At 32.2% G+C, this 26309-nt stretch overlaps 1 protein-coding gene across 1 annotated transcript in view; it reads right to left on the bottom strand.

The window, feature by feature from the left end:
• The window catches only part of LOC145311718 (uncharacterized), an 81830-nt gene that overhangs the window by 46162 nt on the left and 9359 nt on the right, over positions 1-26309 (bottom strand). Inside the window, exons 5-19 of the mRNA XM_080150688.1 lie at positions 17483-17541; positions 16660-16709; positions 16215-16293; positions 15683-15822; positions 15055-15212; positions 14544-14676; positions 13842-13927; positions 12809-12858; positions 11954-12055; positions 11237-11352; positions 10017-10115; positions 6141-6208; positions 4520-4649; positions 1181-1255; positions 324-435 (exon numbers count right to left, since the gene is read on the bottom strand). Of these exons, the coding sequence (XP_080006814.1) occupies positions 324-435; positions 1181-1255; positions 4520-4649; positions 6141-6208; positions 10017-10115; positions 11237-11352; positions 11954-12055; positions 12809-12858; positions 13842-13927; positions 14544-14676; positions 15055-15212; positions 15683-15822; positions 16215-16293; positions 16660-16709; positions 17483-17541 (1457 nt within the window). The remainder of the gene's footprint in view (positions 1-323; positions 436-1180; positions 1256-4519; positions 4650-6140; positions 6209-10016; positions 10116-11236; positions 11353-11953; positions 12056-12808; positions 12859-13841; positions 13928-14543; positions 14677-15054; positions 15213-15682; positions 15823-16214; positions 16294-16659; positions 16710-17482; positions 17542-26309) is intronic.

The raw sequence follows: 26309 nt of genomic DNA on the forward strand, positions 1-26309 counted from the left end.
CAAGAATATTGGTTTCAAACTATATTATATGAAGTAAGAGAACATGGCAAAAACATTCCTGACAATTTATTGTTGATTAGCATCCCAAATGGTATATGTGAACAGTCAGTACAATAATTAATAAATTCATATTTTATGTTTGATAATGAAAACTAAACAAAAAAATCAATGATCATAAAATCTTTGTGGTAACATCTTATTTAAAATTTTTTCAAGTCGGTTGACTTCTTTAACCCCTTTGAATTAAAAAATAAAAATCCATTCACTTCTTTGTTTGCGAATTTGTACTAAGCAACGTGGTAGAAGAAATAAAAAAAACTTACTTAAAATTCTTTCTAGTCTGTTGGTGATAGAAATTCCTCTGCCCCTGCTGGAACTTCCAGGTTTAATAATCCACATATTTAGCAGACCATCCATCTCTAATTGCGGACACAGTTTCCTTGAAGCCGCAGAACAAATAATTTTTTGATCTCAAAATTGATCTCTAAAGGTGTCAACTTCAATTCAACGTCCAGTAAATTGGAGCAAAATAAAATAGTGGGGCGGGGTTGTTACTTTTTAGGGCCGACCTAATGAAACTTATCAAAATAAGAGTTACAGCAATAGGATTTTGAGATGCAGTTGCTTTAATTAAGTAAATTGTTGAACCATGAAGAAACAGTGGTTGGACCCCTGAAAACTATCAAACCAGCAAAGTCACAGTTCTATAAATCTTTATTAGGCCTCTTTTTTCTTTGAATTCTACAAATCAGCTGATTTATTTTAGGATATCAGCCCGTTCAAAACCAAATGGTATATTGGCATACTTCGGATTGTACTTTTCTTGGATAATTAAAAACTTTAATGTTAAAAATTTAAATCTACTATGTTTCTATATTATTTTCTTGAGAAAGAAGTAAATATGTTATGACGTTGTTCTAATATAGAAAAACAATAGGATGAATAAAATGATTTGTCAGCAAAAAGACCAAATTAAAACATTAAGTTTAAACTTAAAATATATTAATTTTTTAAATTCATCTAAACATAAATCTTATTGATTCTCGCCAAGCACAACCATTCGTGGTACATAATAGGATTTTAATTGCAACTAAAAGTTGGGTGTCGGATTTAATTTTTTTATTATCTTATAGTGTTCATGCAATCTAAAATATCAAGAATAAAACCATAATTTATTTGTTTTCCTAAGTTTTTCTAGAATCTTTTTTGAATGTATTAGCATTTCTTCACTTCGCTTACTTCCCTCATAATATTCCTAGAAATAAAAAAATAATAAATTTTAACTTAAAATAGCACGTAAATGGTTTTATTTTGATAATATGTCGACCAAAGAGTTAAATCGTATAATGAAACGTTCAAGAAAATACTGAAATTAGAAAATCTTGTTTTGCTATCAAACGCCTTTCTTAGGTCTATGTAACACAAATTTAAATCTAAAGAAAGAATATTTTTTAAAAATTTGTTGGGATCATTTTTAATCATAATAAAGAACTCTTGTTTTTTATGTCTTTTCTAAAGTGCTGGATTTAAAAATGTAAAAGTTGTAAAATAAAAGTTTAATATTGCACAATCATGTCTACTTGAAATTCAATATTATATCTACTTCAACTTTTTTTATTTTCAGCTAGATCAGACCATTTGGGACAAATAGGTTTTACAAATTTTTTAAGCATACTTAGTTTGCAAAAATCATAAAATTTGTATTACTCATAAGGAGGTGGGGAATATTGTTAAGATCTCGTAATCAAAGTATTTGACACCTCCCAGAATTAAAAAATACTGTAGCTTCCAAAACATGTAGGACAATGTACAAATAAAATAAATATCCTGGTATACCTCATGAACGCCTAAACCCACAAATTGCGGAGGTAGTTATATCACGTGACCATAATAAATCAAATCCTTCTAGTTATAGTTATACTTTTTTAGTAATAGTTATCAAATAGACGAATACAAAAGATGTATAAAAAATTATCATCTTCTCCTTCCTAAAAAAACTTTTATTCTTGTCATTCCAACTACGTATATTTCCTTTCATTTCATATTTTTCTGAAACTCTCCGCTTAAAATGTCTATCTACCATATAAAACTCAATTTAAAACATTTGAATCAGAAATGAAATATGATCCTCAGATTACTAATGGGGTTTTCCTTCATATCTTATCTTTAAAAGAATTTTATGTTTTTCAATTTTTAAAAATTAACAGCTGAAATATCTAAAAATGAAAGGACAGGTTCAAGCACATGTCCAAAACAATCTATTTTGTTATCATTTGTATAATTTACTGACATTTTTTAATTTGAAAAGTTTGTAAATACTTGTAATGGTTTATATCTGAAGCTTTATCATTTTCATTGACTATAAACATTTTCTAATGTTTTATTTACTAGTGTGTCTTCACTACTAGCCTTTACGCCCCTGTGAAGTTAACGAAAGTCTTACTTCTTCCCCCTATTGATGTTACAAAAGGTCCCCAATAATTTTGTTTCTGTTGAAATTTGTTGGGGGGGTCCTTTTTTAGTAGAGATGTCACGCCAACTCTCAAAGAAAAAAAGATTAAAACAACCATTGGACCAGTAGCCATATTCCCTGAAGAGTGGAGCCTAATCGGTTCAGCGTCCACCAATACTAAGCCTTAAGACATCCTGCTACTATTTTTGTAGAAGATATAATGTGTTCTAAAACTATTAATATTGTGTATTATGTTAGTATTGTAAAGGTATAAGTGAGGGTGGTGTTCCAATGTAAAATTGAATATATTCATTTTATGTATGATTGTATAGAGCCATAAAACTAGTATAACTTTGCGAGCAGACCCAGTTTTTAACAGATTTTATATTTTTAAAAGAGTTATTGCTTCGTGATAATTTTAAATCAAGTTAACAACTATAAATAAATTGCGAGAGCAATTTTTAATAACATAATGTCAACTACAAAGCTTTATCATTATATAAAAAGGATGAAAACATCCATGAAAGCAAAACTCCGAATTGGTAGGACAAACGAACATTAACACATGGTGGTAGAGTGTCAGAACTGAAAAAGCAGAATATAAATGTACAAGTCGAAACAAAATAGTGAGTAATTTTGTTGCAAAACTGCTTAAATACAGGATACTGTTTAAGGACATACATACATTTTTAAAAATTCGCTTATGACATTGTACTTTGTTGTCTTATGAATCAAAATCAGATGCTAAAGCTTTTCTTCCTGATGTTATTTCTTCGTCTATTTTGCTTATTTAATACATTATTAGTAAATTAATTTTCTTCTCAAAGAATGTATGAAAAAAGAAAGGATAAAAGTGTTTGTCAACTGAGACAATAGTGTGTATTTTGTAACTAGTAAGGGAGGTATACCTGTACATGTTATATTACACATCTCTTTTTAATTAAATAATGGAAAAATATTTACTAAATGACCATGTAGAGTACATTTAGTAGAATAAAATTCTTAAAGTTGAATTAATCAATGTTTTCTTTATCGGTGTTGATCATAGATTTGGATTAATAAAAATCTTGATTGGCAGTAAGGGGAAGGAATACCTTAATACAATTTGTATTGCTACTTATGTTTAGAAAGCATAACATAGAAAATGAATTATGAATAAATGCATATCGTAAAAAAAATCGTATAAAAGGGTTGAAAATAAGATATATAAAATAAATTTATCAAAAATATGTTGACTAGAAAATGCAGTTTTATCAAAAAGGCTTAAAAATATTTAAATCCAAAATTTCGTGCGAGAGATGTGTGTACTAGTATATAGTACTTATTCCCCTGGATCTTGTAAACTTTCAACCCTCTCATTTATGTATTCAAAATACCATTCCAAAGTGGTAACATTTTAAACCCCGGGGCCATTTAGATTCTCTAGATGTATTATTGTATATGTATGTATTACATATACACTTCTGTACGGTATCATAACACATTTTTACAGCACAGCTTCTTTATAGTTTATTAGCCTGTTTTTGAAAAATAAGACATAGAATAATTATTTTAAAGGAAGGGAGAATTATAGAAGAAAATTTAATACTTTTCAGGGAAAACCTTATGATTATTTTCATTGTATAATGTTAACTTTAATCAGATTTCTTTCTGTTGAAACAAAATATTTAATGTTTTCAAGACTTAAAGAAGGAATTTGACAGTTAACAGACAGATTGTTACAAACGTAGGTCTTTCTGAGGGTTCTATTTAAAGGTCTTCATACATAGACCCTTCAGTAGGCTGAAACCTTTCAATGATCTATTTATGATTGTACGTACATGGTAAGCCTTGTTTAATGTCATTAGCGTAGAAACTATACATTAAAAAATAATGGAAACAAACCCTCTAGGGGCACTTGAAGGAAGAGGAGAAGGACGTCAACTCTCAACTTGCTATGTTAGTTTTCGTGGAGGGGGTATTTTTTGAGGTAATTTCTCTTGGGAGGGTAATCTTCCCTAGACCTGTGAGAAGGCTCATTGTAACCGAAAACTATATCGCTTTATTATAAGGATTATGCCAACTAACCTGAATTCTGGCTCCACCTTGCGCCAGAGTATAGTACTCTGTAAGGAACTGTTCCCACTGATGTTCCCACAAGACTGGGGGTGGAGCATCCAGGTCCAGGTTGGCCCGACTTTTTATATACTCCTCACATCTAGAAATACGTCAATAAATGGATCATGTAAAGAAAACGAATAACGGGTTACTTTCAAAGTAGCTTTGGATTGGTTATTTTAGGTTAGGTTAGGTGATTGCCCTGCAGGGTTAGGCAATTGAGCCCACAGGGCAAGAGCCTCTCGCAGGGGCTAGGAATAGGAGAAAAGCTAAAGTGAAAATACGACGAAACACCCATATATTTTTCAGTCAATTTTCCCTTATAAAAATCATTTTCTGGTATATTGAAAAATTGAATACCTAATTATGTAATTATGTGGGGCAAGGCTAAAACAACTTTATTACTGCATTGTGAAATAAAATCAAGAATAATCAGGATATTTAAGACTTTCTGCAAATTAGGGAATAAATTATTGACAATACATTATAATAATGAAGTAAAATACAGAAATATAAAATAACAAGAATGACACATAAAAATGGATAGAAATACGGACAAAGTGATTAAAAGAGCAATGTTTATAAATCAAGCATAAATATATAGATATCACGAAACCTTTTAGATTTTTTAGATTTTTGTAGCATGACTGACAAGACTCACGGATTAAGTAAATGTTAACTGGATGGTCATTTGTATTTGAAATCTTGACAAAAAAAATCCTCTTGAATAGCATTCGTGAAAATCACAATTCTCAACGGGCTGACGGACGGACAAAGTGCATTATAGTTTTAGCTTAAATAATACAAAGTAAATCCCAAATAAATGTTAAAACAATGAGTATCTAACATCATATAGATAACAAACTATTTGATGTCTAATAGTGAATAAGCTAAATTTTGAAAAATTTACTTGAAGTATACACATTAGAAAAGTATTCTTTTTTTTTAAAAAAGGGAAAATATTAAATATGCTGTTTAATTTTAAAATCTAAAAATATTAACAATGAATACAATATATTTCCTTATAAATTAATTAACTAGTATCACAATACATTAATCCTATATTTTATTATTTAATATTAAAAGCAAAAGAAAAGAAATTAAAGTAATAATCTTATTATTTATCATTTGTATCAAACGTTTATATTAGGAACTAGAGGCTACGCCCCCTAGAAGCCTCTAGGGGTACTTAAGATAGGAGGGGGGAAAGTCGACCTCATCCCATTTTAAATTTGAGTGTCAAAAGAGTAAAAAAATATTTTTTGGGGGGGAGGGGGGTGAAGACACCCTCCCCAAAAATAGTTTAAAAACTTCCCAGGACCTATAAGAAGCTTCACTATAAAGGACAACAATATCGGTTCAGCGGTTAGCGAGATCCTTCGGGACAGATAAAAAACGCCTACTACTTTATATATTAAAGGAGGATTAAAGAAGTAATGAACTTAGAGTCGTTTTGGTTTCATCTAGAGAAATTTTTTGAAAAGCTTCCCACTCAAAAAGTTTTGTAAAGTAGAGAAACTCAGTGCTTGTTAATGGAAGATAAATTAATCTCCATCTCCCTCAATTCTTTTGTTTTAAGAAACTAACAAACCTGGCTAGACTAAACTCGATTAAGGTTCTTCTAACGCGTCCAGGACGACTTTCAGCTACTTTGGTTCCCTACAGGTAAACAAGGATGTCAAACAACATGTTAGCAAATATTTTTAAGATTGGCAATTTCCCTCAAAGGGCTTTGTGGAGCACAAAATCTCCTCCCTTATTTTGAAATAAATTGAAAATAGAAAGGAATGGTTAAATTTTTCGGCTTTTCGTTTATTACTTTAGGTTTGGTTAAGTAAGACCAGCATTGGGTAGCCATATGAAGTATATTCAATTTATTTCAAAATGTGGGGGAAGGGAAGTAAAGGTTAAATGTGATTTTTATCATTATTCTATACGTAAAATGAATCACGCGACGATTGGGTAATCACTCACAATCAACCGACAGACAAGTCTGAAATTCTGCAAAGTTTTGCTTTTTATACATTTAATTATTTGTTTATCTACTTTTTAACATTTGTTTAATGACCGTCAAAAGAGATTAGATATTTAATCAAGGATTAATTTTGTTTGTTTACAAGATTAAATACATTTTACAGTATGGCATTTGAATGTGATTTAATTTATTTGTAATGCTTAACTATTACGGAGCTTAGATTAGAGAAAACAATAGTGCAACTCAAGCAATAATGAATCGATAAATTTATTTCTGAATATAACGAATCCTTACTAAAAATACCAAAAAATAAAAAGGCAGATACACGACACAAATATACGCTGGTCAAATCAAATACCACACTGAATTTAAAGTTTATTTATGGCAGTGTACAATATAAAATAGGTTTTGATACTTTTGCCTAGTATGGTGCCCAGTGGTGCCCCAACCCTGCGGGACTACAATATACTAAATATAACCTAAACTAACATATCCTAAAGTAAAACAAACAAAAAAACAGTGGTATAGTCCCTTTCGTGGCTACGCCTCTAGAGGGCCGTTTCGTCGTATTTTCAAAGTATCAAAGTAGCTTTTATATTTAGGTTAGTTTAGGTGATTGCCCCGTAAGGTTAGGCAATTTTCCCCCTAGGGGCTAGAATTTGGAGAAAATCTGTGAAAATGCGACGAAACGCCCCTTAAGAGGCATTGCCACGAAAGGGACTATACCCAAAAACACGATATATTTTCCCTCACCCTCATTAATTTTATTGAAAATAAGGAGGGTAGGGTTTTCTATGCTTGACGAGGCCTTTTAGGGAAACCGCCAATAAACAAAAACTAGCGTATAAGTATACATGCAGTATAATTGATAATCATATCTACAGATGGTTTGTATCTCTATAAGTAACTAACCCAATAGTATTCTTATCAAACTTTAATAAACTGATTCTTTATTTTTTAAAGAGTTTATTAATTTAATATAATTAAGAAAAAACCGCGAAAAAAAAGAATTTGACTATTCTTGTTAAGTAATAACATTATTATAAAATGTACAAAAGTATTGATCTACAAAGGAATGTATAAAATGTATAGAATATTATTTGATTTACAATAATAATACAACTTAATCAGAATACAGTACTTACACAAAAAAAACAAGGATGAAATATTTTAGAAAAGGGGGTGGTTCGTAATGACATCTATTCGTAAACCGTGAGCAAAATGGTCTAAATATTTAGCTAGACCCTTCAAACTTGGTATATATGCCTAGTCCTATAGGTATTACATCTAAATGGCAAAAAAATCCAAAAATTTTTATTTTAAGGTTAGGTTAGGTAAGAAAAACCCTGCGGAAATGGGGTTTTTAGGCTTTTTTTGGTCTATTTTGATGTGGAAACTTACCTTAAATTGTTTTTTCTTAGGGTTTTGACTTAAATACACTGTGTCTATTCATATGGACATTATTTAAGATGATTCAGCAAGTCTTGGACCGAGCCCAGGGGGCTAGGTGGGTGGCCCGCAGGGGTTAAGTGAATTTTCCTAATATATATGTTGTGATACATCAAATTATAGGTTTTTTAGGTCGAGGAACTCAAATTCAGAGCTAAAATAAGCATTAGACTAATCTGAAGCTAGCCCCAGCGGGCTACGTTGGTGGCCCGCAGGGGCTAAGTGTATTTTTTCCAATATATATCCTGTTATATATCAAAATATAGTTTTTTTAGGTCAAGAAACTCAAATTCTCAGCGAAAATTAGCATTAAACTAACCTGAAGCTAACCCCCCTCTGGGCTAGGTTGGTTTTCTGCAGGGCTTAAGAGCATTTACCTAACCTAACCTGGAAACTTACTTATATTTTTACAGGTTTTTCTTGAATAAACTGTGTCTATTAATGAGGACTTTATTTAAGATGATACAGCAAGTCGGGGACTGCCCCCAGCGGGCTAGGTGGGTGGCCCGCAGGGGTTAAGTGCATTTTTTCCAATATATATGTTGTGATACATCAAATTATAAGGTTTTTAGGTCAGTAACTTAAATTCAGAGCTAGAATTAGCATAAGATTAATCTGAAGCTAGCCCCAGCGGGCTAGGTCGGTGGCCCGCAGGGGTTAAATGCATTATTTTCCAATATATACCTTGTTATATATCAAAATATAGGTTTTTAAGGTCAAGAAACTCAAATTCAGAGCTAAAATTGGCATAAGACTTGCCTGAAGCTACCCCCCGCGGGCTAGGTAGATTTTCTGCAGGGCTTATGTGCATTTTACCTAGCCTAACCTAGAAACTTACTAATTCTTTTGTTTTTTTCCTTGAATAAACTCTGTCTATTGATGAGGACATTATTTTAGATAATCCAGCAAGTTGGGGACCGACCCCAGTGGGCTAGGTGGGTGGCCCACAGGGGTGTAGTGTATTTTTTCTAAAGTATGTGTTATCATACATCAAATTATACCTAGGTTTTTTAGTTTAAGAAACTCAATTTTTTTTATCTCAAATCATCGGAATCTGAAAAATCTTATTTTAGCTTCTTGACCTAACTAAAACTGTAGTATAATGCAGTAAATACTTTTGAAAAATTTTAATTAACCCCCTGCGGGCCTTTCTTCTAGCCTCCTTGGGTCAGCCTCCTGTATGAAGAATCTTTTAAATGATGGCTTTAGGAATGAACACTGTGTATCTAAGTATTTTGATATATAACAAGATATATATTGGAAAAAATACACTTAACCCCTGCGGGCCACCAACCTAGCCCGCTGGGGCTAGCTTCAGATTAGTCTAATGCTTATTTTAGCTCTGAATTTGAGTTCCTTGACCTAAAAAACCTATAATTTTATGTATCACAACATATATATTGGGAAAAATGCACTTAACCCCTGCGGGCCACCCACCTAGCCCCCTGGGGTCGGTCCAAGACTTGCTGAATCATCTTAAATAATGCCCATTTGAATAGACACAGTGTATTTAGGTTAAAACCCTAAGAAAAAACAATTTAAGGTAAGTTTCCACATCAAAATAGACCAAAAAAAGCCTAAAAACCCCATTTCCGCAGGGTTTTTCTTACCTAACCTAACCTTAAAATAAAAATTTTTGGATTTTTTTGCCATTTAGATGTAATACCTATAGGACTAGGCATATATACCAAGTTTGAAGGGTCTAGCTAAATATTTAGACCATTTTGCTCACGGTTTAAGAATAGATGTCATTAAGAACCCCCCCCCCCCCCCCCTTATAATAACACTAATTATATTTACAGTCAATCCGTTACGGACGCATGTATTGACCCTATATGTAGAAAAATTTTGCCTTTAAAATTATAAATAAATGGAAAATAAATTGGAAGGAGGAAAAAAGTCCCACGAAGGAGTGCTTCATTAATAATACCAAGAAATAAAAACATGAAAAAATTAAAGCAAACATGACAGAAAGAGAAAAAGAATACCAAAAAATACCAAGAACAACTAAATGCAAAGAATATGAGATGAAAATGAACCAACCTGTTCTGTTACTGTATTAACAAACCATTTGACAACATTCATGCACGCAGTGGCACGATAGTCGTCTATAAAGGCTTTTCTTTCTTCGTCAATAAAAACCTAAAAAGTATACAGATTATTTACAAGTCATAATTTGCTCTAATTTCAGAGTAAAAAAGCTAATTTAAAAAAAAAACATTGATTAAAATTAAACAAAATGGTCTAAAAGACCATCTTATACACCAACGAGAAAAAAGGTAAGTTTCATCGAAGCCTTTTAGTGTTTGTGGTATTTTCCTTTTCAATGAAAAAAAATCTGTCCAATATCTAGATACTTGTTTACATATTTAATTTATAAGAACCCCTTTTGTTGAACATATTTCATCAACCACATTTCAGATACAATTGTAAATAATAGTTTTTGAGGTAAGACAACCACAACTCTACATTAACATTTTTGTTTAGTTTTAGCCCCATAGGGAAAATCTAACACATGCAGGATACTTACAATACTTTACCTAACCTAACCTAAATATTAATCAAAGAAACATGTTCAAAAACAAAAATAAAAAAAAGGAAAGGGGAGTTAAGCTACATCCAAAATTAAGGATTTGGCAACCTTTCATTAATAACCTTTGTTTTAAATAATTATTCCTGTCACTGTGTTTTATTATAAAAATATTTTCTGATGAATAAAAGTTGATGACCAAGGTTTTGTGAATTGTAAAGAACTTTAACAAAACTGCTAACTCCTCACACACACACACACACACACACACACAAACATACCACAAACGCATGAATACAGGGATAGGTAAACAATGATTTTGACCAATTACTCAAACAAATAAATACACACAAAAAAAGCTGAGTTTGCATCTTAAGAACTTCATATGTATAAAAAAACAGCGCCTTAACTTCTTTTTACTATTTCAATTGATAATTAATTTCTATGGTAATTAAAATTCTTAGACAGATTTTATTAACATTTTAGTATTTCTTTAAATTATTAGTTAAATTATCGCATCGTATTATAGACAGCTTTGCGCGGTTATTAAAATGAAAAATTATAAGATTAAAACCAGTTTTGTTATGAAAAATCATTGTTACGATTTTAATTTTAATATTCGTGGAAAATTGTCTGTAATTCGATGATATACATGATGTTTCAGTATGACTGAAAACCGGTTTTATCTAGCGGACATTATTCGGTTCCGAAGCCATACCAAAAAATGTTTTACCTGATAACATCTGGGAAAGAAAGAATGCATTGTATTATTTGTAAACCAGTACAGATTCTCCAAAGCACTGTGGATACCAATCTTTGTTGTGAAGTGGGCATGTTGGAATTTATTCACTAAAAACAGATTAAATATAGGTACAGATTCTCTATACATCTCTTTTTAAACCTATAACTTCAGTGATTCGGGCATGTTAATAAAAATATTGGATAAATAATAAAGAGAGGGGTAGGTTTCTGGTAGAATCCTTAAAGGTGTGTGTTTTAAGGCTTAAAAATAGTAGTAGAACGATAATATTCACTAAATATGTGTATTTCTTACCAAAAACCTACCCCTCTCTATTGTTGTCAAAGCAAATTTCTGTTGTATTGCAGAAATATTTGAATTTGAGTATTGATTAAAACATATCTAGGGCATCGAAACATCCCTAAAAATCTGTATAGCTAGACTAATGTAGCAGTTTTAAAGATATTAAGTATCAAACAGAACCTTCGATATCCTACTACAATCCTATAATGTATAGTAGTAGAGTATTTTCAAAAACTGCTGGTCTGAATTTATTACAAACTTTTGGGAAAGCTTTATAGATATATCTTTGTACAGTTTAGGCTTTTGGGGGGCTAGGGGCGACGCAACTAGTAATATATAAAAGAAAAGTTCCTAACCTATTATAGACCTATATATCCAAGGTGGAAAAAAAAAGATTAATGATTTTACCAATTTGATCTTTCCTCAGCCTTTTCCATTCCAACTTATTCCTCTGATGTGACCAAATAAAGTTTGGAGTTACTCCGGATAACAGCTTCTCAATAAGAGCATCTTCAACAAGATTTAACCACTCAACATAAACTTTCAATATTGTAACAGGGTGCTCAAATTGGTATGGTTTTTTTTAAATCCAGGGTTACCAAATTTAAAATGCTTAAAGTTAGTGGTCAATCGTAACGTTAAACAAGAAAAAATTGTTAATTTATTTTTTTCTTATTAGCCAATCTAATTATTCATTTGATCCAAATACATTCAATTATTTCATTCCAAGGGGTGGCAAATTTTCAACTTATTACAGTGTTATTTTTTTGTAAAAATCTAAAGAACACAACTTTAGTAAAAAGTATATATTGTATTAAATAGAGTTTAAAATATATTATATTTAATGCTGTTTTCAATATAAACTGCAAAAAGATTCTTTGTTTGATTTATTTTGCTAGGTTACCACATAATTATATACTTATTTTTACTGGTCATTATTACTTTGTTTTCCAAATATAAATATCATCCATTAAGACATTACTTTTCCTTTGCTACACGCAAGGACAAGTGAAAAATGAAAAGAAAAAAAAATCAGATTTAAGTAAAAATTTCAATTTCTCTAAATAAAAGTAAAAAATTATGAACATTGCAACGAAAAAATCTTTAAAAATAGATTAGACTGTATTTTATTTAATACATAATACATAGTAACATATCATAAAACTTTATCTCCCATGTCCTTATCCCGGCCATGAAAATATTATGCAAGTCAGCCGTAATTTAGCTTCTTAAAAGTTTTTACTAAGTTTATGAATTATTTTCCTAGATCAAGGTTTGAGTTTTCATCCTTTCTGTGAATTCTGTGGTTCCCCCTGAATATTTACAACAACTTTACAATGCTGGGTTGGACCAGGGAGGGAGTGGACAATTGGCTGTTTATTACACTAATCCCAAAAGTTATATATTAAAACTTTCATATTCGTTGGCTTAATAGCTTTGGAAGATTCATGAAGTTGAGTGTCCAAATGTTTCAACTACTAGTTGTTTTATACAGAAGGGGTAATTTCGTGTATTATCACATCATTGGTAATGTACATCAATTTATAGGCCTTTGTCTTATCCCTTTAGATTCCTGGGGTTATACAGTGTACACTGTTGGATTCAAGCAGAGTTAGGGTCACAACAAGTTTTTGTCCAAATGAAAAATTCTGATAATTAATTCTGCATCCTTACACGGAACTCTAGCCCCATGGCTATTTATGAACTATCTTTAAATATGTGTTAAATTACTTAAATGTCAAAAAACCCTACTTCCATTTTAATACAACTGTGTATATTGTATAGTATACTAGGTAAACATACAATTTTTGAGAAAAAAAATTAAATTAAGAATTAAAATTTTGGTGAAATTTCCTAACAAAACAACACAAACTAGGTACTAAAGTTCAAATGCCATATTCTATACTTTCCAACTTTTGAAAGATTTACTAAACATTAATTATTCATTTTTAATCATGTGAACAACAAGGTTTTGTGATTTTAAAGTATTTTGATGTATACTTCACATAGTACCTAAGCTTTAAAAATGATTACCGTAAAAATTAAATAACAGGAAACTAATACTCCTATCTGTATACATATCTATATTCCAGTTACCCTGACAGATACCAGGAAACCTAAGAACTGTCTAGTCTAGTCTTAACCAGTCTTAATAATTGTACATAAGACATCATTTTATTTAGTGTATGATTGAAAATTGACTGAACATAAGGCAATTACAGCTTATAGAGCACCTTTGTTACAAAAATTAGAAATACAAAAACTTGAAGGAATGAAAAGCTTGAAAATTATTTACCTGTTCGGATTGTGTGGTTTTTCTATCCAACCTCGGCGTTTAAGAATTCTCCGTATTCTGCCATCATTTCCTTGCATCATGAAAACCTTAATTATAAACATTAAATCAAAATGGTGGAAAAGATATAAGGTATTAAACACATTTTCAATTTTAATTTAAGAAAAAAAAAGGCATTAATAGTGGTAACATGTCTGACTTTCTGTTTGTATATAAAAAAAATCTCGCTAATCACTGGATAGATTTACTTTTCCTTTACAATGAAGATTCTTAAATATCCCGACAAGGTTTTATTTTTTTTATTAGTTGTAGGTTGGGCCCGGGGAACCTTCCCACAATTCAAATTTTGTTTTAAAGAACCTTTTTTTACCAAAAAAGCCTATCCAAAATACTCTTTATTTTTCAACTCAAATGTATAAAAACCAATATTCTTTTTTTCGTAAGTTTAGCATAAAACTTGAACGTTTTATATAGGTATCTAACATTACAACTTGCATAGATACAAAATATCAAAGGTATGTAAATAATAGCTTTGAAGCAGCTTATAGTGCCTAATACAAAATGATGTCATGCAATAGAAATGACCAATGAAGACTAATATGCTTTTACCATTAGTCAATATAAATATATATTGGCCTATCACTGGTCATTTGTATTGTATATCGTAATTTTTTATTAGGCACTATAAGCTGCTTCATAGCTAACCTTTCTATTCTTGACAGCCCTGTCGACAATATACTTTGCCCTGGACAACATCTCGTTTTGCATAGAGGAGTCCCGCAGGCTGAAACTATGATCTTGGGGCTCCTCGGCAGGTGGGGCGGATACTATTGATAATCTTAATATAAAATATCCGTTATATAGAATAACTAAAATCTAAATTTATAATTGATTTAAGGAATAAGGCAAAGCACTATTGCCTGATTTACGAAATTTACATCAATAAATTTTACATTGTCTAGATTAAAAAGGGTTTGTGGAAATATTGTACAACCAATGGCGTATTTAAAAAAACTTTGGGAACTTCAATGTCCAGTCCACTCCCTCACTGAAAATACTATGACATTTTGATAAATCATTTGAAAAGGTATGTACCTAATTTTACGTATAATTTTGTTTTGGCAATTTTTAAATCATAATCTTTAGGTGATCATCCTTGGACCAGCGGATTGAAGATTGAGCAGATATTTAGTTTTATAAAAATAATGTTTTGTACTTGTTTCTACTTTTCTCTGAGCATTTGCTGTGCGGTGTTCCTTTGAGTTGCGGGGTGACAGGTTCCAGGTCGGATCTTCCTCCATTCACCAGAAGATCATCATTGCGGTGGTGTCGTGACTCAGTGTAATCTTCGTCGTTGTTATCATTCAGATCAACCTTGATAAATTACTTGTTAAAGGTAAACAATCAAAGTACAGTGATTACCGTGTTTACAAGAAAACCAACTTTTACTTTCAATTCAAATATCTGAGGACAATAAAAAAAACAAACAAAAACAATGGTTTTCTTTTAGTAGATTAATAGTACATAAATCATCAAACTCTTTTTTAAAATTTGATATTTACAGTGCATTTCCTTTCAAGTTGACAGACTTTCTCGTATCGAGTTACTTTTGCACTTCTGGTGGGAGCTGGGTGAGAGTTAGACCCTAAGTGCTTCAGAGTCTTTTCTTTGTTATGCCAATAGCTTTCTAAAGACCACTTAACACCCAAGATTGGTATACTTTAGATCCCCTGAAATATAGGAACTCTGCATAAAAAGGGGTAGGGAAACAAAATAGCTTAAAACTATTCCTAGACTTGCTTTTCTTTTATTTAAAAAAACATGTGCATCTTCATGTAACTAACCTTCGACCTAACTTTAGGAGTGCCAGGTTGGGATGTAAATCCAGGTATTCTGATGTCATGCTGGCTCAGGTTCAGTCCATGCGTACCCAGGCGGATGTCGGGTTGGGACCCGCTCAAAAAGTGCCTTGCTTTCCTCCTCCCTATAGAACATGAAAATCAGTAATTCTTGATTTTGAAAGCAATCAGTAACTCTACTTCATTAACCCTTACAGATCGGCTGGCCGCTAAAAAGCGGCTGAAGAGCGGTCTGACCGCTATGAAGAAATTTTTCTCTAAAAATACACATGAACCACCAAAAAAAAGTTTACGTCTTTATCTGTAACAGGAGCCGAGATAGAGGGGAGGGGGTTCGGGGGTTCTTAGAGCCCCACTCCCCCCCCCCCCCGATCTGATAAGGTGGGAATTGGGACCCGATCTGTAAGGGTTAAAAAATTAAAGCACTAGGTAGCAGACCTTAAAAATAACACCTGACACAATCATGTAATCAAAAGTAGAGCTCTTACCATAATCATGAAATCAAGATTATTATTACCTATATTATTATGATTGTCAAGGCTGGATCCAGCCATATCGCCATCATCTAAATCGTGTATTGACTCCTCATCACACGTCTACAAAAACAAGAACAATTAGGTTCATAACAGTAAACCTGCGGAAGTGTACAATCATATGTAGGGTCGGGTTAACCTAGATAACCTATAGAAGACGTGACACAGTACAAGGTCTTAATATGGTGTACCTATAACCAAAACGTTACTCATGAAGTGCACGATTACGAGGCCTTGTGTCTTATACACATCCAGCTATATGGAAGGCTGAAAGTCTCATCTATTAATTAATTTAGTAGCGCCTGTTTATGGGCCAAGATATTCCCCATACTCTAACTGTATAAATCGTAAACATATTAAGTAGCATTAAGAACCATAGACCAGAGCGTCAATCGTGTATAAAGCTCCGATACAAAATCTAAAGCATACCTCTTCAGAAATGTTTCTAGAACCATCATCCAATAAAGATTCAGATTCTTCTAAATTAAATTTTGGTATAACAAGAAAAGTTATGATCATAAATTGCACAACAACAGTAAAAAATAAAATTAATGCTTTTATCCTTTTCTCAAACAATCAAACACCAAGGAATGTTTATGTAAATTATTCTTACATCCTAAAAGTTGTGTAGGCTGAAGGACAAACGAACAATCCTTAGTCTTAGCATAGCAAAGCAAAAAACGATATTTTAAAAATTTTGTACATTTTAGACCTTTCTTAAATTAATTGATATTTGTATTTTAGAAAGAATAGATAATATTTGAATTAAATTATTGAGTTTTTTTCAAAAATAATTAGAACATATTTTATTCAGAAAGAAATACAAATATTTCATTAAAATTGAAATGGTTATAAAAGTTGACTGAAAAAACTTTTAAAAGTTTAATTCCAAATCAAGATTTAATGTTTTTCATGTTTGATAAAATAAAATAAAATTAATACCTATGTTCATACATTTCTTTTTTGAAATTTAGTAAAAAACTTGAAAAGGAATTTATCATGATATTTTCTTGAATTATTCTTTTTAAAATGTCTTTACTTTCCGTAAAGAAGACCATAAAATATATGTTCAAATTAATAGAAATTCATTAAATACTTCGTTAAAGTCAAAAATACATTAATTTAAGAATAAAGTAATTTAGTAGTCTATTAATTTTGAGAAATTGACTTCAAAGATTTTTTATTATAATGGCCAAAAAAATCAATAGTTTAATTCTTTTTTAAAGCAACCGCAAGATATGGGATTATTTACCTGCAATTTGTGAGTAAGCGCCGGACAGTTCCAACTTGGTAAAATCTCGATCTTTGGATCTATTAAACAAATATACATAGTTTGAGTAAATAATAATCTTTACATTTAACAGCAGGGATGGGAGACCAGGTACGTGCACGCCGTCCATCCTGCACCGTGCATCAATGACCCTGGCAGCTACACCAGAAGAGTCCTACTGTGCTGGAAAGGTCCCAGGGTAGATGCCAGACTGAATTCTGGTCACTTCCCCCCAGTCCAGGGGGTTTGGGTGGGAATACAGATGTCAAAAACGAATTTTATGACCAGCTTGACTCTGTATTTAAAAATGGTCATAAAGAAAAGGATCTGACCATGCTCCTAGGAGATTTCAATGCACAAGTGGGGAGTAATAATGAGAATTTAGAAGAAGTTATGGGCAGATATGGCCTAGGCTTAAGTAATGGCAAGGAAAATGACAATGGTGATAGACTTGTAAGTTTTTGTACTGAAAACAAACTTGTCATTGGTGGAACCATCTTTAAACACAAAAAGATTCATACTGCCACCTGGAGATCACCAGATCAAAGAACCTTTAACCAGATAGACCACATATGTATATCTAGTCGCTTTAAAGGTTCTCTCCTTGATGTCAGGGTTGAAAGAGGACCTGATGTTAATTCAGACCATTATCTTCTATCTTCTAAAGTTCGGCTTAGATTTAAAAAGAAGGACACAAAGCCTAACTCCAGGAAGAAATATAATTTAACAACCCTCCAAAACTCTGAAAAGTTGCAAGAGTTTAAGCTCACTCTAAAGAATAGATTTGAGTTGCTGACTCTTCAAGAGGAAGATGGAGTGGAAGATATTTGGCAAGGTATCAAAAAAGTTTATAATGATACCAGCCAAGAAAAATTAGGTTTCAAAAAGGCTAACCAAAAGCCGTGGATCACTCAAAGATCCATTGATCTCATGGATCAAAGAAGAGAGGTAAGACAAAAGACACTCTCTAGAAACTCTCCAGAAGATAAAGACCTGTATAAGAGGCTCAGCAGGGAAATCCAAAAAAGTGTCAGAATTGACAAAAAAGAACACTTGGAAAACCTTGCCTTGCAAGCAGAAAATGCTGCTAATCAAAATAGAATGAAAGATGTCTATGAGATTACTAAGAGCATTGCAGGCAAAGTACACAAATCAGGATCACACATCAGGGACAAGGATGGTTCACTCCTTAAAACTGATGAGGATATTCTAAATAGATGGGCAGAACATTTCACTGAACTGCTGAATCTTCCAGTTCCAGAGGAAGAAACTGAGATTCCACCCTCAGATGCACTTGACATTGACTGTCGAGCGCCAAATCTATTGGAAATTAAAGAGGCCATTAAAAGTTTGAAAAATAACAAGGCCGCAGGACCTGATAATATACCAGCTGAGGTCATGAAAGCAGACCTAGACACATCTACTGAGGCATTCCTACCTTTGATCACTAAGATATGGAATGATGAGTTATGCCCAGAGGACTGGAAAAATGGACATATCTCAATACTGGCCAAAAAAGGAGACTTGACCCAATGTGGAAACTACAGAGGGATAATGCTTCTTTCAGTACCTGGTCGTATCCTTAGTAAGATTCTTCTTAATAGAATAAAGAAAAAGGTTAATGAAAAGCTAAGACCTAATCAGGCTGGATTTAGACCAAACCGTTCCACTATTGATCAGATAACCTCTCTAAGAATCATCATAGAGCAATCCAAGGAATGGAACTCTGAGCTTTTTGTAAACTTTATTGACTACAAAAAAGCATTTGATTCTTTAGACAGGAAATCACTCTGGAAAATCTGCCGACACTATGGCATTCCAGAAAAGATAATCAATATCATTAAAGCTATCTATCATAAAGGAGGTGGAAATGTTATGTATAAAGGTAAACTATCAACCTTTTTTGAGATTGTAACAGGTGTCAGACAAGGATGCCTTCTCTCTCCCTTCCTTTTCCTCCTTGCCATTGACTGGATCATGAAGAACTGTGAAAGCAATGATGGCATTCGCTGGCAGTTATTTGGCAATCCCAAATATTTGGGAGATCTGGACTTTGCTGATGATATTGCTTTGTTAACAAGCAATAGAAGTCAAATGCAAAGAAGGACTAACATGATAGCTGAAACTTCCAAGAAAGTTGGACTTGAAATAAATGTTCCAAAAACTAAAATACTCAGATTAAATGCAAACTCCCAAGAACCAATAACTATTGGAAACCAAATTCTTGAGGATGTTAACTGCTTTGAGTATCTTGGAAGTAAAATTGATGAAGCTGGAGGCACTTTGACAGATGTTAAAGCTAGAATTAACAAATCTAGAACAGCCTTTGCCAGCTTGAACAAAATTTGGAATTCCAACAACATCTCCATAAAGACCAAGTTAAGACTTTTCAAGTCAAATGTTCTGTTTGTTTTGCTGTATGGGGCCGAAACTTGGTTCCTAAACACAGCAGTGGTCTCCAAGCTTCAGACATATGTCAACAAATGTCTTAGGAGAATCCACAAGATCTTTTGGCCAAACAAGATCACAAATGCTGAGCTTTTAGAGCGCAGTGATATGTCAGACATCAAACTGACAATAAAACAGAGAAAATGGAGATGGTTGGGGCACACTCTAAGGAAAGGGCATGATGATTTAACCTATCAAGCCTTGACTTGGGACCCCTTCACAGGAAAAAGGAAACCAGGTAGACCAAAAACAACCTGGAGGAGGGAATTCCTTGAAGAACTGAGTAAAAAGAATTTTTCATCTTTCAGTGAAGCCTCTACTGAGGCCCAATTCAAAGATAAATGGAGAACCATTGTGCGTGGACTATGCTCTGGAAAGAAGAGATAAATGGCGATGATGATGATGATGACATTTAACAGCCCTGCATTTCTTGGCCATGACATTTTTATGTCTTTCCTTTAAATGGCGCTAGTCTAAGTAGGGTCCATTTTATCATTAACTTTAATATGTAGAATTCTGCGTTTGCTTTCACTTAAATACTGGGAGTCATAGTCTTGTTGAGCTACAATTTACACAAAATAACCAAACCTAACCTAAAGCAAAAACAAACACAATTTCTGTTCGCGACTAGGCACTTCTTGGAAAACCACTGAATAAATCTATAGCTGTTCTGTTACTTTTTATTATAATCTTTACTCCACATAGAATGACTGGGTTTTTGTTAATGTTTTCAAAGTTGTTTCCAACATATGTACATATATAAATATATTCACCAGTCTAGAGAGATGCAGGAAGGGAGAAGTACTTTGGAAAACAGAAGTAATTATAAATCACCTCACTAAAGTTTTCTAATATTAGAATATCCTGTAAGTAAGATATAAAAAAAAATAAAACTTTATTGTAGTCGTATATTCTCTATAGAGGCAATTCAAGCCCTATGAAAATTACTTTCAAGTGTTGCCTTACACAACCAAGCCTAAACTTCTGATTAAAGTAGGTTTTAACTGATAAAAGGAGTTTTGTCTATCTATTTGTCCTCTGTCATTTTTGTAAACCTTACTATTTAATATCACTTAAAGAGCATAGATAAGCGTGCTTGTTCTATTACTTAGGTTAGGTTATATTGGGTACAGTGTAGAACCGCAGGTTTATGGCACCGCAGGTATAGCCCCGCAACCCCCCCTACAAATTTTACAAAAATAATGAATGGGGTTTCAGTACTCGATTAGCATCATGAAGGAAAGCACCGATTTTTTCTATAATATTTCCTTATCCTCGGGTTGAGATGACTATGCAAATGTTTGTTTGTTGAACAAGTCTACTTTTTATCCTTAGTGGTGAAGTACAGTACAAGTTTAGCTTTTGCTTTTGTTACGGCTTATTAGATTTAGTGTTTTATTTCAAAGTAACTATTTGAGTACAGAATTCATTATTCTTAAAAACGATTAAAATATGAAGAGGGCAGTTTTTCGTTTGTTTGTTTATTACTGTATATGTCAGGTTATGTTATATTATATTATATACTATTATATTAAAGGCATAGGAATAAAACTGCCCTCTCTCGTTTTTAAATTTATTTGTAAGACAAGGGTGGAAAAGCAGCAATTAAAGTTACCTAGTCTAACTAATTTTCAATATGATAAAATAACCGAATTTTTACTCCAGTCGAATATGATCTTAATAAGACATTATGAATTACTGTTCTTAACGACAACAGAAGAATAAAAAAAGGTTTGCCCTTCATAATTGGACAAAGAAATTTCTTTAATCCCATTTTATTCTTTGAGTATAAATAAGTTATGTCTTTCTTTTTTCTCATTTTCTTTCATGTAAGATATCTGTTATTTCCTTTTTTTACACTCAATAAAAAACAAATTACCAAAAAACAGAGAAAATATAAAAAATGTTGGTTTAAGTTATTGCAAGTTGGTGCTTAATGAATGTCTGGCGTCTGGAGGTAAAATATTAGGTTGTGGTGGAGATAGATTATATCAGGGCTCGGCACTGGAGGTAAAAATATTAGGTTGTGGTGGAGATAGATTATATCAGGGGTCGGCACTGGAGGTAAAAATATTAGGTTGTGGTGGAGATAGATTATATCAGGGCTCGGCATTGGAGGTAAAAATATTAGGTTGTGGTGGAGATAGATTATATCAGGGCTCGGCACTGGAGGTAAAAATATTAGGTTGTGGTCGAGATAGATTATATCAGGGCTTGGTACTGAAGGTAACAAATTGGTTGTGGTCGAGATAGTCGGCACTGGAGGTAAGAAATTTGGTTGTGGTGGAGATAGATCCTATCAGGGCTCAGCAACAACAATTAGTTACCACGCAGCGGCAAGTAAATCAATAATTTGAGTCTTATTTTGCATAGTGCCAGACGACATTAGCCGAATTTTTTATTAACATTCTCGTCAATCCATGTCTGACTCATTCAATAAATCTACGGCTGCCGAGCCGTGGATTATGAGGTTTAGAATTAGAAAACAAAAGGTAGTAATACCAGCAAAGTTAAACTTAATATTCAAAAGTTACATATTTTGATTTAAATTTAAAGTTTAAACAAATTAAGGAAAGAGGATACAAATTATTTATTCAATTGTAACAAAAATGTTCAATATATAAATCATGCAATGTTTATGCTCTATTAAACTACAGGGTGTTTTTTAAAAACAAAAATATTACTTAATTTAACCCACTTGCCATTGACAGAAGTTGATAATCTAAATCTTAATTTCTTCATTGGGTTGGGGAGTTTTGAATAAGAAAAAAATACTTGGTGATTTTTACCAAATTATGCCTTAAAACCAGTTTTTTTTTCAAAGTAACTATTTTTGGAAGATTTTTAAATCATGACCAATTTAAAGGGTGTCCAAAAATGCGTAAATTTTTAAAACTCAAATTGCGCGGCTTGTGTTAATAATAGAATAGAAAAATGTTATGCATATCGTTGAATCGTCATAAACTCTAGTTTTGAGTGTTTAAGAAATATTCCTGTTCTATGTATATTTTAGGAGCTACGTGTTAAAATTCTTCAAACTTTCTCACATTCTAACGTAGCTTCTAAACTACAAATAGCATGAATATGATACATATATTTTCAAAAACTAGAGTTTATGACAATTCTAACGGTATACGTAACATTTTTCTACTATTAACACAAGCCGCGCAATTTGATTTTTAAAAATGTACGCATTTTTGCTGCACACTCTTTAAATTGGTCATGATCCATAAATCTTTCAAACATAGATACTTTGGAAAAACCGGTTTTTAAGGCATAATTTGTTAAAAATCGCTAAATATTTTTTTCTTACACAAAACTCCCCAACCCAATGAAGAAATTAAGATATAGATTATCAACTTCTGTTAATGGCAAGTGGGTTAAATTAAGTAATATTTTTAATTCTATTATAAAAAAAAAACTCCTTGTTTAACTCCCCACAAATTTAAACACATTTTGGTTTGTAAACAAATAATTCTTGATTTCAAATAAAAAATTAGTTTTTTTTTAATACACAGAAATGCCCTTGTTTTAACCTTATATAATAGTATGTACATTGTACATGAACTATTTATACTTGCTAAAACCCTTTTATTAGGTGGTTAAAACTTATCAAGAATCTTTACTGAAGTCATTCATAAGAAGCTTTGAGATAGAGGCCGTGTGTTAAAATGATTTCCTAACAAAGAAAGTTCTGACACTATCTGATCTACTTTTTTTGACCCTACTGTAACAAAACAGAGGTGGATTCTTTAAAAAAAATTTGCCCCACTAATCGCTTAGTGGGGCAAAATTGTTTCGTGAAAAATCCTCCAAAATCACATAAAAATCTACAAAAATTAAATAAAATCTTATGTTAATAACACAATTTTTGTAGATTTTTAATGTGATTTTGGTGGATTTTTCACGAAAACGTTGCCCCACTAAGTGATTAGTGGGGCAAATTTTTTTAAGAAACCACCTCAGGTCTTTATTCCGTTGTGTATATTAAATGAGATTTTGCCATTATACTGTCGACTGATAGTTTTAAATTGTTAAGTGAAAGGTCCATTTTAATCCAAAAGGAACATATCATCCAAAACTAAGAGTTGAGGAAAGTTGTTGATGGAAAAAATGTTCACCATAAATACAAGCAAGAAATGAACAGTCTTTATCTTAATTAAATCCCTCTCCTCTAGTACAGATAAATATATCATTTTATATATATCTATATATAATTATATTATATCAGGTCTTTAATGAAGATTTTACAGAAAAACTTTATATTAACATAGTTGGTAGTTGCTAGTTAACCCTTAACGGTCGGGGGGGGGGGAGCGTTGAACGCCCCCCCATCCGGTTTTTTCTATCTCATTTTCTGTGTGTGAAAGATAAAGAGCCCAAACTGCGTGACTTTTTAAGTTTGGGTATGATACATAACCGAGAGTTGGAATTTTTTGAATATCTCCATCCTGGCGGGCACAGGATGCCAGCAAACCTAGCAGGGTCATCCAGGTAAAGAGCAAAAATATTTTTTTGACTTAAAAAAGCATTTTATCTTACCAAAATACTAAAATATCCTCTAGTATATTAAATACAGGTGTTCAAGTCAATTTCAGGTTCCAGGTATGATCCAGCAGGTCCTGATTCTCCAGGTCTCCGGAAATCTTTAAATGGCTTCTGTGGCCGCAATTTTTGACTTAGAGACTTCAAATTTTAAACTTAAGCTTTTCTTACATGTCTACATAACGTATTAAAATTTCATAAAGATCCGCCGCCGTTTGCCGACCGCCGACTGCGGCGGCTGACAGCTGCCAAGTACAGCTGCAGCCGCTGAAATTTATATTTTGATATTTGAAATATAAAATTTACATAAAGATTAACATTTTCTGCAAAAATAATTTTATTCTAGCTTCAAAAATAAAAAAATTACAGCCGTTTGAAATTTTTAAGTAAAAAAGGACCTAAAAACAAAGGTTGTCAAATAAAAGGGTGAAGGAAGCGAAAATTGACCATGACTTACTTAAGGTCGGAAATTCATAATAACACAGGGGACTTACACAAAAAAATTTAGCCCTCTAGCACTAAAAGGAACTGAGATAACATGGGGGGGGGGCGTTGAACGCCCCCCCCCCCCCGGACTGATTAAGGTGCGGCAAGGGGCCCGACTGTAAGGAGTTAAATTGCTAGATTCATCGAGGTATTTAAAACAATTGAACTATAAAAAAACATTTTGATATCATTAAAAGCTTTGCCCATGTAATTGTGTGGTGAAGGTATTTTGAAGAAAAAAGACAAACTCCTGAACAGAAAAAAGTAACCTATTGGTTCAATTATAAAAATATCAAAAGTTACTTATGTATATTGTAACAAACACTATTCTAAAGTCTAAAGCACATAAATTATTATACACGGCGATCCAAAGATACTTAATTGTTACACAATCTTTCTTCCTACAAATGGCATCACAGATAAGGTTACACGATAGGATATTTATTAAGTCTAATGTCATGAAGGAAAAGACTTGAATTCTATTTTATCAACCACAGCAAAGTGTTTAATCCTCAATACATTGAGAACCATAATTTTTATGTCCGTCTTGTTTGTAAAATTGTTATACATGTTTTTTAATTTAGTATTCAGTGATGTTGGATTGGAATAAAACTATCAAATGTTGTTTTTGCTTTCTCTAATATAAAAGAAAATAAACAAATTGAACAAATTTGAACTTGTAAGAAAATGGGCAAATAACATAAATACAAATTTCTGTATATCCAACTCTATCCCTGTCTGATGTGTCTGTCTCATTACATTAAACCTTATGCAATGACCATGTGTATGAACCTTCTTTTCCAGGCAACTTTTGAGGTGGTTTCAAAAAGGGAATTATTCAATATTGTGTCATATCTATATTATATAAAAGCAGACATCTATATAATTGTGATATTGAGGCCAAAGACAACTTTAGACCCAACTTTATGTACTATTTCTCTATCAGACACATATTTTTTCACACTTACACCCACTCTACTTACTTATTCTCTCAATATTACTTCTTTAGTATCCTATAAACAGATTTAAAGTCAGTTTTTATTCTAACAAAGCAAAATAAACTTAATTAGATATATTTAATATGTTTATATGTTTGTTTGTGATTAAAGATATCTTTACTTTTCAGGGAATCTTTGAATAGGATATGAACATGATTGGCTAGGTGCTTAGCCATTTTTAGCAAGCTTAAACTATTTTTAGATTGGTAATATTATTGTTTAATCTAATACTTGCAGCCACGCCCCTAGAGGCCTCTGTGGACACTTAAAGTAAGGGGAGAAGAGGTACGTGACCCTCTACCTTCAATTTTAGTTTTGGAAATAAATGTTAA

This window comes from Acartia tonsa, chromosome 2 (genome assembly GCF_053477335.1).
Source record: "Acartia tonsa isolate MP-2025a chromosome 2, ASM5347733v1, whole genome shotgun sequence".
In the NCBI taxonomy this organism is placed as follows: domain Eukaryota; kingdom Metazoa; phylum Arthropoda; class Copepoda; order Calanoida; family Acartiidae; genus Acartia; species Acartia tonsa.